At 49.1% G+C, this 12,477-nt stretch overlaps 4 protein-coding genes across 4 annotated transcripts; 1 reads left to right on the forward strand and 3 right to left on the reverse strand.

Annotated features, from left to right (window-relative positions):
• Positions 1–15: 15 nt before the first annotated feature.
• N7520_001918 (C6 transcription factor) lies at positions 16–5,340 on the forward strand (the record flags this gene model as incomplete). The annotated part of the gene is made up of 8 exons (XM_057135853.1): positions 16–168; positions 221–820; positions 870–1,198; positions 1,244–1,579; positions 1,631–2,288; positions 2,714–3,250; positions 3,336–4,054; positions 4,101–5,340. 8 exons carry the CDS (start codon positions 16–18, stop codon positions 5,338–5,340), a joined length of 4,572 nt encoding a protein of 1,523 aa, XP_057001789.1.
• A 718-nt stretch (positions 5,341–6,058) lies between these two features.
• N7520_001919 (uncharacterized protein) lies at positions 6,059–8,734 on the reverse strand (the record flags this gene model as incomplete). The annotated part of the gene is made up of 1 exon (XM_057135854.1): positions 6,059–8,734. One exon carries the CDS (start codon positions 8,732–8,734, stop codon positions 6,059–6,061), a length of 2,676 nt encoding a protein of 891 aa, XP_057001790.1.
• A 701-nt stretch (positions 8,735–9,435) lies between these two features.
• On the reverse strand, positions 9,436–10,827 carry N7520_001920 (TDT family transporter; the record flags this gene model as incomplete). The annotated part of the gene is made up of 5 exons (XM_057135855.1): positions 9,436–9,579; positions 9,636–9,921; positions 9,969–10,265; positions 10,321–10,689; positions 10,769–10,827. 5 exons carry the CDS (start codon positions 10,825–10,827, stop codon positions 9,436–9,438), a joined length of 1,155 nt encoding a protein of 384 aa, XP_057001791.1.
• An 820-nt stretch (positions 10,828–11,647) lies between these two features.
• Positions 11,648–11,980, reverse strand: N7520_001921 (uncharacterized protein; the record flags this gene model as incomplete). The annotated part of the gene is made up of 2 exons (XM_057135856.1): positions 11,648–11,904; positions 11,965–11,980. 2 exons carry the CDS (start codon positions 11,978–11,980, stop codon positions 11,648–11,650), a joined length of 273 nt encoding a protein of 90 aa, XP_057001792.1.
• Positions 11,981–12,477: the final 497 nt, after the last annotated feature.

Raw genomic sequence — 12,477 nt, forward strand, 5'->3', positions numbered from 1 at the left:
GGCACGCATTACGCTATGAATGACCAGCATTATCAGATTGCATCAGGTTTGTCGTCGACTTTGGATCATGGGAGTTCTTCGAGAGATGATAGTATGTCGACGTCTGGTCAGTTGTGGAAGAAGAGGGTGTCGACTGCTTGTTTGGCTTGTAAGAAATCAAAACGGAAGGTATGTATCCAGGTCTAGATGAGTTGGTCAGATAAAAGCTGATGATGGCCAGTGTTCGGGAACACCGCCATGCGAAAATTGTAGTGCCTTTCAACGCACATGTATCTTTGATGAATCACTTGATCAAAGACGTCGTGTGGCAGCTAAACGCACGGCTGACGAGCTGGGCTACCACCGTGACTTGTTGAATGATATATTCAAACTTGTCCGTGAAGCAGACGAGACTTGTGTCTTGGAGCTGCTGGATATCATTCGACGCAATGCTCCCCCACATGAGGTCAAATCCTATATCAATGAAACACTGGCCTCCCTTGGTGCGGACAAGACCACGCCTCGTGAGACGGTGGCTAAGCTAGAGGATGTGCGTTACCTTCTCAATGTAGAAGCTGATGGTCCTGCCTTTCGAAGCAAGGTGATGGATATTCATTACCTTTGTGATGAGGCTCCTTTAAAGGTCCCTGCACATCCGTGGACAAATGTCACCGATGATGCGGATTTGGTATCGAATCTCGTGTCGTTGTACTTCACTTGGGATTATCCGTTCCAAGGGAGCTTGGATCAAGATGTATTCTTGAAAAATATGGTTTCCGGGGATTTGCGATCGGAGTTTTGCAGTCCCTATCTGGTCAATGCGATGTTGAGTAACGCCTGTGTATGTGTCATCGTTAGTACGTTGTTGGATGATCACTGATGCTAAGTAGTATTTTTCAGAGTTCTCAGAAGCTTATGTCGTCCCCGGAAACATCGCCTCCAAAGGTTGCGACTTCCTCGCTGAGGCTGAGAGATTGAAAGAGCTACAGAGTACTCAACCTAGCCTAGTTTTGCTCCAAGGAACGCTTCTGATGTATGAAAGATATGCCATGTCGCACAACAACGACCTGGGATATATCACACTGCACGAAGCTATCCGAATTGGTGAATCGCTGGGATTGGTTGGAGACAAAGGGCCCAGAATAGCGTCGAACCAGCTATCGAAAGACATGGACTTGTCGTGCAGAAGGGCGGCGTGGGGACTCTTCAACATTGACACGTATGTAAGGCCGACCGAGCTGCTTCCAATGCTGACACATTCCAGGACGGTTCATACTGGATTCCTCAGACCATGTTTGATCGATCATGTTAACCTTCCTCGGATTGAGCGCGACTTCGCAGGGGGTCAGCCCCAGTGGACTCCTTACCCGACGCATCGGAAGCCGCGCCCATCGTACCTCAAGCAGTTCCTTTATGAGGCGTGCAACTTATCCGCCATTGGACATGATATTTCACGCAGCATGTTTTCGGGCGAAAATTGGGATGAGTCTCTCCAGCGCCAGAATCGAGAGGTCTTATATGAGCGACTGCGACGGTGGGAGGCGTTGTTACCCGGTGCATTTGCGTCGACGGACCCACCACCACATATCCTTTTGTTGAGGTAAGAGAATCATAAACAGCATAAAGTTGATGGCATGAATTGACTTTCTAGAATGCGATATCATACTTTGATCATCAATCTATTCAGCTGTATTTCCGACAGCGAATTTTCAGGTTCTACATCCGAAGCGCCGCACACACCCGAAAGCCCTCCACGACGAACTCCTGAGTCCAAGTATAATGCTTGGGATGTTGCGCAGTCGGCAGCGCGGGGGATCACTGAGCTGGTAAATCTCCATAGACAGGAATACGGGCTGAGCCGCGCACATCAATTCGCTATGTATGCTATCAACCTTGCGTTGTTCACAATGCTGGAGCAAGAGGGCTTTGACGTTCTCGATCCGGATTTTCTTTCTCTAGCGACCGCATTCTCCATAGTCGCTAGCCGATCGGCACTGGGACGAAACCTGTTCCACATGTTCCGACAATCCGTGCGGGCCAAGGCTCAGGGGAATCGGATTCGTGGCGTAAGCTCAATCTCGGATGAGCTTAAAGACCTGTTCGATGAGGAATCGACCAGGAGAGGTTATGATCGATTTGACGACTATGCCGAGGGGCTGGAGAAGCTAAACCAAGAACAAAAGTACCATGGTATTGGTGAGGGTGCCGATCTCCAGAATTACCCTGGAATGGGACTTTCAGATATGCTGGATCGCTATGAAAGTCTGAGTCTGGGCAAGGATGACGTCTTCTTGGAAAGACATCGTCCTGTGAGATGTTGATTGATCTGGATTTTTTATCCCCTGAGCCAATTTGTGTTTAGAAATCAACAACGGCTCAGGGCAGTCACCGTGCCAAGAATCCCAAATATCTCATTATCTTGCAGTGAAGGAGGTTTAGGTGGAACCGTCGTGGTTGACCTAAATCTGACGTCAAGTATGCTTTGCCGCCCCACAGGTCACATATCCAACAAGTCGGAGTCCTCCATTTATCCCCGACCATGTTTACTTGCTTGAGCCAAATGGGAAAAAGTGGCGGGACTAAAGAAAAAGCGGGGAGATTGCTCAAACTCGACCGGTTTGTCAAATTTGAACCGGTCTCTCGCCGCCGTGCGTGACCATCGAGTTTCGAGGCATATTTTCATCTCAAGCCCATCAGAAATATTGAATTCTCATCTTCTTCATGTACCTTATAGACTGTGGCCATGCGATCTCAACGTAACTCACCTTACCAAGAACCTACGCCGACTAGTACGGGTTCTTACTGGGCGCCACACACGAACGCAAGCCCTCGATCCTCTCTCGCCCCACAGGAGTTTTTCTATACCGCACCGTTTACGCCACATACGTTGATACCGAATCCCTTTCCTACATTCGGCCCTACACCTTCGGCATCCAGCACAGATATAGGTCATACTCCGGACTCGGTCCCGCTAGAAAAAGTCGCGATCCCCCGTCTATCTAGTGCGAGTAGCGCCCAAGCTCGACGACGTTCAGCACGCGCATGCGAATCCTGTCGACAACGCAAAACAAAATGCGATGGAAAGCGACCAACTTGTGGACAGTGCATATATCACAATAATCGCTGTGTCTACGAAGAAGTGAAACGAATCCGGGACGAGAATAGAATCAAGTCCCTCACAAGTCGTGTGGAAAAATATGAAAAGACCCTTCGTAGCGTGGAGTCTGAGGTTGATGGCCCGACGGCGCGGAAAATCAGGAAAGTGCTGAAGGTGAGTACAATCAATACCAGTCTCATCTCCATCGGGGACTATCGAAATCAGCTTTCTGACCGTGGGTTGACCAAGCTTTCTCCAGACTAAAGACGGGAAGTCCACAAAACATCCTGAGGATTCCGATTCTTCAACATCGGTGGGCTCTCTGGAAGACATCGATGTAGTCAGTGAAGATCTGAACCGGAACGAGCAGACGCGCGCTGCTGGGTTCTTCGGCAAGAGCTCTGAAGTGTCCTGGATGCAGAAACTGGAGGATAGTGTGAGACGAAGCGACAGTCGAGAAATATCTGGCTCCCCTCGTCTAGCCCATTCGGAGGGCCACGTGGATTCCGCACCCCAGAGCAATGGATTAGCAAGGGATATCCCTATTGCCATGATGAACTATCATTTAGATGACTTGGAAATTCCAATGGTGGATACTCAATCGGACCCTTTTGAGATGCCACCGAGAGAACGGGCTGATGAGTATTTCAATGCTTATATGACGTTCGTCAATCCTTTCTTCAGTGCCGTTCGCCAATCAACCTTTACTCAGCAGTATCTGCAGTCTTTCAGTCTGCCATCTGGCCCTCCACGCAAGTGGCTAGCCGTGCTGAACATGATTTTCGCTATTGGATGTCGACATTGTCGATTGATGAACCACACTAACAGCGACGTTTATGATGATCACATCGTGTTTTTGACGCGCGCGAGACAACTCAGTTTGCACGATAATATTCTCTTTGAGCACACTGGGCTTCAACAAATCCAGTTAGAGTCATTGGTTGCCGTCTACTTGCTTTGTACCGGGCAAGTGAATAGGTGCGTCCCATTTTCGAATTTTGGATCTAGGTACTAATTAATGCAGGGCATCTAAATTCGTCAACATGGCAATCCACTCGGCAATTTCGCTTGGCATCAACCTTCGTCTCATGGATGAGCGAACAGACCATGCATCAAAGGAAGCGCGCTGCCGTTTATGGTGGTCCATCTACTCCTTAGAGCATCTCCTCACGTCCATGCACGGCCGAGTCTCTGGCGTTGGAGAGAATCTTTGCTCAGTCCAGCTCCCAACACCAGTGGAAGAAGAGAATTTCGATCAACCAGAGATTCAACGTCTTTTTCAACACGGACAAACAACCCAAATCGAAGTCTCCGCCACACTCTTCGAAAAGCTCAACGAACCACACCAAGTGCCACCCTGGATATTCACCGTCCCATCAAGCCCATCCCTCTTCTTCCACTACCTAGTAGATCTCTTTCTCATCTCTCAATCCGTCTTGAATAGAGTGTACAGCATCGAAGGCATCCGCGAAGGATCAACTCAAACAGAATACCGTCTACAGATATACGCTCTCCGCATGGACCGCTGGCTCTCCAAGTTACCCCCAATTTACCAATTCACGAAATCAAACTCCAGTCCCTGGCTTCTCAATCATGTCCAACTGGATGACGAATCCATCCCTCATACACGTGAACGAGTGTGCCTGGCACTGAACTATTATTCCGCAAGAATAACGCTTTGCAGACCATGTCTGAGCCTGAGCCACCATAAAGTCGTTCCACAAGAACATACATCCCGCGCGAAGCTACGCGCTGAAATGGCAACGAACTGCCTCCAAGCATCGTGTTCGCTCATCTCCATTTTTCCGGAGAAAGTCGATATCGCCTGGCTTGCGCGTGTCACGCCTTGGTGGAGCGTTCTTCATTTCCTTATGCAGTCTACTACCGCCTTGCTACTGGGATTGTTATACTGTTCCTTCGCATCACCGGATACGGGTCTACAGCAACAGGCTGAACATGCGACTAGTCTATCTGGTGCGCCGTATCCGTCGCTTCTGGACTCGGATTTGAATACCGCGCTTGGAATGTCTAAGAAGGCTCTTTCGTGGATTCATACCATGGCTTCTGTGGATGCGGCGGCTAGACGGGCGTTCTTGTTGTGTGATCATGTTGTTAGAAGGGTTGCGACTATGCTCAAGGTTGATTTGGAGGATTGGCCCAGTGCGGCGACGTTAGGCGGGGAGGTAGGCCTTGGGGCTAAAGAGGTTGATTCTAGGATGGAGGGATTGGAGGACTTGATCAATTTTGAAGTCGGGGGGATTTGAGACTCCAACTGGAAGATTGCTGCTCACTCAATGTGTACATACTATTTGGTTTACTCCTAGCTTCATTCTTGTCCTCAGCCAAGAATGTTTCTTTGCCTGGTACTTAGAGTTCTAATTGATCATGAAAATGTCTGTCTACAGCGAGTCATTAATTAGTTGATCTGTTGACCACATCATTACAGGTTCAAATGTTCGTATGGAAGTTGCCAATTTGACCCTACATATTTGGATGTCACCGAGTCCCGAAATCGGCTATTTACAGTAATTCCAATATAATGTTGGAGCATCAACATCCATGGAGAGGTTGAGGTATATATATCATGAACTCGTGACAACATTTCATTTCAACCCTTGAATGGATATGACCCGTACATCAAACTTGAATTAGAAATATGTACTACAGAATTAGATATATGTCAGAGCTCGGAAAATCACAACACAACTAAACCACCGGCTAAGTGAACACAAGAGGACCCCATGAAGAATAAATGCCCATCATGCCTAATCAAGATCAAAATATCAGACGCAAAACGCCAAGACATAAATAAATATCCCACTTCATCTTCACCCGTGAAAGATATGCCGATAACAAAAGAAAAGGGAATAAGGCGCGAAAGAACTGAATTGCAATATAAGGGGAATCGATGCAGAGTTGAGTATAGGTGGAATTATGTAGAACCACTGAAGCAGCATATACAGTGCGAACAAACAGACTAGCCTAGGTGGGCTGAGGCTGAAGTTGGATTTGGAATGTATGTTGGTGTTGATGCTGCGGTGCAGGTTGGGGTGGAACTCTCCCTTGTGTCTGGACACCTTGAAGCTGGGGCTGAGGATGTCCGTGCATCGATTGGGCTTGGACATGCTGCATTGGAGGCATCTGCATAAACGCTTGTGGGGGTGTAGGCCGCCCTGAGTGGATAGGAGACTGTTGGTGCATTTGCATATGCTGCATTGAGAGACCCTGCCCAGGCTGGTGTGATATTTGTTGGGGAATGTGTTGACCTGCTTGGGCTGCCATGTGTTGAGCCTGCTGTTGGAGGTGATGAGCCTGTGGCATTGACTGCCCTGAAATCGATTGACCTTGCATCGACTGCCCTGACATCGATTGACCTTGCATTGACTGCCCTGACATTGACTGGCCTTGCATCGACTGCCCTGACAATGATTGCCCAGAGATCGGTTGACCTGTCATTGGTTGCCCAGAGATCGGTTGACCTGGCATTGGTTGCCCAGGCTGAGGTAGCGAGTGGTTCTGTGGTAATTGCTGTTGTTGTTGCTGCTGCTGCATTTGACTCTGTTGAGGGTATGGGGGCGTCGGACAAGGTCGCTTGCTTGGATCATCATCTCCGCTGAGTGCCACACGCTTACGAGCCTGGTTCATTTCTGTATTATCCCCCAAGTTCGGCTTGTTCTCTGCCTGTACCGGGTTTCCACCTGCAGCAGAGGCCGCCGCAGCGGCCGCAGCGGCAGCCGCAATATCTGATTTACGAGGTCTGCCTCGAGGCCGACCAGTTCCAGGTTGTTTAGGCTTGTTTGCCTTAGGTACAGCCGGCTTCCTCGGCTTCGGTGGTGGTAATGGCTGGCCAGTTGCAGCTGCCCAGGCAATTTGGTCTGCCTTGCGGGGGCGGCCACGCTTGCGCTTAAGGGGCAATGGCGTTCCGTCGGGGCCAATGATAGGCGTCAGAGTAGCCACGGCTGAACCAGCGGCCGTGGGCGTCATATTAGGGTTGAACGATGCTTGTCCGGGCTGTGTTCCCGGGTAGGGTAGACCGTTTGCTGCAGCATGGGCGGCAGCTTGAGCAGCTCTAGCTGCCACTTCCTCCTTGCGGGGACGTCCGCGTTTACGTTTTGGGGTCGGGGTCGAAGGGTCACCGGAGGTTATTTGCAATTGGCCATTAGGCTGAGCAGGAGTAGCAGTCGCCACAGGAACAGGGATGTTCTGCTGTGCTTGAGCCTGGGTAGACTGAGGCGGGGCAGCCATGGAGTTCCTAGGCTTGGGCGTCTTCTTCTTTGGAGCAGGGCTTTGTTCTTCCATCTTGATGGCCTGGTTGATGACTTGGTTCCCCGCAGATGTCATTCCAGGTTGCACCACGGATGAGTGTGCAACTTCTGCCGAGGGTTGTGATGGTGGTTGGTAGTGCTGGAACTGAGGGGTCTGTTGCGAGGGTGCGAATTGGGGCTGAGCTGGCTGGGTGAATTGGACGGGTTGTTGAACGAAGGTTGGTGGCTGGTACTGATGGAACGGAGGCTGCGCATGCTGCGCAAAAGGAGATTGTTGTTGTTGATAAGGATTTTGTGCTTGAGTTTGCTGTTGTAACTTTTGTAATCTCTGCTGCTCCAGAAGCTCCTTCTGCTGCTCCAATCGCTGTTTTTCCAAGCGCTGCTGCTGCTGCCTTTGCTGCTCGAGTCGTTGTTGCTGCTGCTGCTGCTGCTGCTGCTGCTCTAAGCGTTGCTTTTCAAGACGTTGCTGTTGTTGTTGCTGGTCAAGTCGCTTTTGCTGCTCTTGTTTCTGCTGCTCTAGCTTTTGCTGTTGTTCCAGTTGCTTCTGTTGCTCCAGTCGTTGCTGCTGCTGCTGCTGCTGTTCCAAGCGCTGCTGCTGCTGTTGTTGCTGCTGCTGTTGCTGGATCTGCTTTTGTTGCTCCATCCGCTGCTGCTGCATTCTCTCTTGATGATGTTGTTGTTGTTGTTGCTGCTGCTGCTGATATTGTACCTGCCTCTGCTGTAACTGCTGATGTGTCTGCTGAGGGGATTGCGGCTGAGATTGAGGTTGTCTCTGCTGGTTAATGGCAAACATAGATGGACTCGCCATGGATGGGCTGGCCGATGCATAGCTATCTCGTTGATGAACGCCCGAATGAGGCAGTCTATTTAAAGATTGCTGTGGCGATGATACCCCGCCGGTGTGCTGATGTGTCATGCCGGTCGGGGGGCTCATCCCCGGACTCATTCCCGGACTCATTCCTGGTTGCTGTCGCAAGTGGGCGATCGGGCCATAAGCGCCCCTTTGGATGTTTTGCAAAGCCATAGGATCGGGATTTCGCGACATCAGATCCGGAGAGCCCTGCGGCGTAAAATGACCAGAAAATTGAGGCACAAAACTGGTGGTGGTGGGATACCCCGCCAACGGCCCTGTAGAGGTTGGAGCCATCTTACGCAAGTCAGGGGATTGAGAAGCCGTAAAACTCTGTTGCGGTTGTGCACGGAAGATCGGCTTGTTGCTTGGGTAGGGACTTCCATGTTGCGGGAGGTTCGGTGCGGCGCCAAGCGACGGTGATGGAATATGCTGACGTTGAGGAGCCAGGGGATGCTGGGGTTGATTGGAAGGATGCGGTTGTTGCGCCTGCTGCTGTTGCTGCTGGGAGGGATGAAAGGGTTGACCCCCGTATCCCATCATCTTCGATGACGTGGGTTCGAATTGGCCAACGGCGGGATTCGATGGGGGATTTTCAGCTTTGGCGCTCTTCACAATACATGCGACCACCACTTGCCAAAGATCAGGAGTATTTGGAACGAAAGACCAGGTTATAAAGTCAAGCTCCGAACCCTCGCAGTGGTCGCGCGTTGAACAATTTCACAAGTTCAAGTTGAGACCGTGAGAGTCGCGCCGCGTGTTTTGTTGTTTCGGGCGGGCCAAGAGATTTAGGCCACAAGGCCACAAGGCAGTAAGGCAGGAGTTTGCCCCTCCCAAAAGAGCTTAGCGGGTACGGAGGCCGAGTACCGCCGGTCAGCGCAAGTTGAGAGACAATGGCCCAACACGCACTCAAATGTGATTCAGGGGGTTGAGGAACCACCAGGGCCAACAGGGGACTCTAGCAGGATCCTAACAGCCCCAGTATACCCTGTTTTGGAAATGAGGGTATATAAAGATCTGGGGGAAGGCAAAGTGGATGACGGTCTGGGGGATCTCGATGAATTACTAGGGAAAATAATAATAAAAAATTAAAAAAGAAAAAATTAAAAAATTAAAAATCAAAATTCGAGTTTCTTCTCCACATCACGTGAGGGTCACGGGAATAGCACCCCTAGCCCAAGCTAAGCTATCACACTATCACACTTTTTTGACTTCGTTTCCCATTAATTATCCAGCTTATCAACTCATGCCGCTTTACCCACTTCTTTCTCCTCTACTACCCGAAGTCCGGCCAAACACGGTGCAAAAAATATCTTACCCGATATCACCCCGAGCAGGGTTCCAATGCTCACAATGACCCAAAGTAGCACCACACAAAGGGAGAATATCTACGATGCAAAAAAATTAGTTAATTGACATAGGGAAAAGAATTAGTTCAACTCACCGTTCCCAACACTGCAAAAAATTTGGATGGAAGCTCAGTCCCAATCTGGCTGGTACTGGCTGCATACACGCCCAACGGAAAGGTCAATCCCCACCATCCAAGGTTAAAGGGGAATTTCTTGCAGCGGGCGATTGACGCTGATGCAAAGAAGAGCCAGACTAGCCCAAAAGACCATAGGATCAAGGCGACCAGAAAGCCGAGGGTGTAGAAGGTGGGTCCGGAACCTTCTTCTAAGGTGTGGGTTTTGGGGAAAATATCTCGAGCGCATTGACCCAACTTCATCATACTATGGAAATTCAGTTTAATGAAATAAATCAAAAGGGCAAGTCTTACCCATATCCGCCTTGTCCCAGAGGGCCCAAGGGCAAAAACACACTCACGATGACAGCCTTTGGTGGTAGCTTGTGTAACGTCAAGCGCTGGAGATAAATGGCCGTGACCATCATGGCGAGAGGCAGTCCAATGCCCCAGAGCACATAACTGGTGAGAACGGTCCATAGTGCATATTCTGGGTTTGGGAGTACTTCGGCGACAATAGCACCTGATGAGGCGGCCACAATGCAGCTCACGATGGGAAGAAGCCAGACGGCGGTCATGGAAGACAGGGGTGTTTCATTTCCCTGTGCCATTCTATTGATATTTTTTAGTAAGGTATGCAGTCAACATTTGAAAGAGATAATCGTACAGTATAAAGGGCAAGGACAAGGCTGTCATCACGGAAATCACGGCGTCAAATATCCATAGCCCCCAGGCAAAGTATCTCGTCCATTCTCCCCATGCAGGAACACAGACAAATACAATCATATTGATGATTGTGGCGAGGCCCATCGGGAAAGTTCCGATGAACATGGACTGCACTGGGTGTGTGATCATCACCATGAAGATCTCCGGGTACAATGCATAGCGAAGGATGCTAATGATGCAGCCCAAGGTAAACAGTAACACATTTGATGCAAAGATCCCGACTGAGATCCAATAGATCCATATCCCATTGTAGGGGAGATTATGCAACAGAATCGAGACGATGCCTGTGCCCATAGTGACAGCGAACCATCTGTTGAGGTCAGTAATGTCGGCATCGTCCTACACTGGTGTCGGGTGGAGACGAACGAAGGCGTGAAGTTACGAATTACCCTTCTCCATCCTCGATCATGTTTGGAATCAAGCTGACATTGTGCGAGCTGGCATTCATTCTTTGCTTGGTATTGTCTCTGCTGACTCGAGCAAGAAGGATCAGAATGCAGATTGTTGTCTACCATCGTCGGTGAGGTATGCAATGCAGAATTCTTCACAGCTGGTCTGGAAATTTAGACGGTCAAACCTGGGAAGTCTTTTGTGTCAATCACCGTATGACTCGCCGTATGTCGGCCGAGATGACGAGATTGACGGGTCCAGCAAATCTTGGGTCCATCGCTCTCCACATTTAAACCTACAGTAAACTTCCCGAATACTGCAAATGGTCCACTATTGGCCGAACCCAAATTATTAGCAAATCAGTCGCCGATTGACTTTTGGTCCCCGATCTTTTCGGGCTTTGCTTTTTGTGACCGACCAATCCGTCCATTATGGCCACAACGGCCCTATAGTATTCAAGAAATTTGGTTTTTGAGCCTCATGCCGTTCATGGATATTAAAGTTGCCGGGATTCCTGTCATACTGAGACCTGAAAAAACGTGCTGTCATTAAAGGTTAGACTCTACACACTGCTATCAGATGATAAAAATCGGAATCGAACCAAGAAACAAAAACCATATTATTCCATACCTGGCGCCATTTCCGATCCTATCAACATTTTTCAGAGTATGAACCAAGCAAGCTGATATGATAATTTTCCTATTTGGGCGACTACTTACTCATCCAGACTATGTGAATGAAGAAGAGAGGTTGCAAGATGCCTAAATCCAAGTAGTCAAGCCCATTAATTCGCAAAATAAAAATCTGAAATTGACACATGAGTTACTATAGTACATCAGTCAACAATTCAAACGGCTCGGCCACTGTTCTGCCATCCTTTATCGGTTCAAGCCGAGCGGGTTGTCCGCAGTTTGTTCCTTTCCGCCAACACTCGAGATCCCATTCGAGATGCTCTGTCCAGTGTTCTTTGTTGTGTTGCCAAGACCCTCAGTCGCGCCTGATACAGTCTGTCCTAGTCCCTGTGTGACGCCACCGACAGTACTACCCAGCCCGCCAACAGCGTTTCCTGCTGTATTGGTGAGGCCTCCGACTGTTTTGCCAAGGGTGTCTCCCAATCCGCCGAGGAGGCCGTTGTCTTAATCGAAAATGGTTAGAATTTCATGAGTGACTACTAGTGAGTGGGGAGGGAACATACTGGTTTGTTCAGACATGATAAGTGTAACTGATTGTGGATAAAGTAGGAGTATGTGGTGTAGATGGTGAAGGCTGTTGTTAAGTTATTTTAATGCACACTTCCTTTAAATAAATATTTTGTAAGAATGACGAAAACTTGATCTGAGCCATGATATAATGCGTGCAACCCTCCAAGCCACATTACCTTATTAGATTAACTCCACGCCAACGGGTACCAATGGATCGAATGACATGCGCATCCACTATGTGACAACCCCATCAGGCCCAGCTAATTCTGACGTAAAGCCACCGGTCTCCACATTGATCTCATAGTTATGGCACACATGTTGTTTAATGTCTACGAGAGTGGCGGTTATCTGTCAAATCATTTATATTAAAGATCTGCGTACTGTATCAGATATCCTATACATCCATGAATTGTGGCGGTTAGATGATGTCATGCATGTCAGACTTGAATCTTGATCAACTTCAAAGTTGACATCCATTACACTGAATATTGTATTGACGTGAAAAG

Source organism: Penicillium odoratum (genome assembly GCF_028828045.1).
Source record: "Penicillium odoratum strain IBT 22623 chromosome Unknown utg000001l_segment0_segment0, whole genome shotgun sequence".
In the NCBI taxonomy this organism is placed as follows: domain Eukaryota; kingdom Fungi; phylum Ascomycota; class Eurotiomycetes; order Eurotiales; family Aspergillaceae; genus Penicillium; species Penicillium odoratum.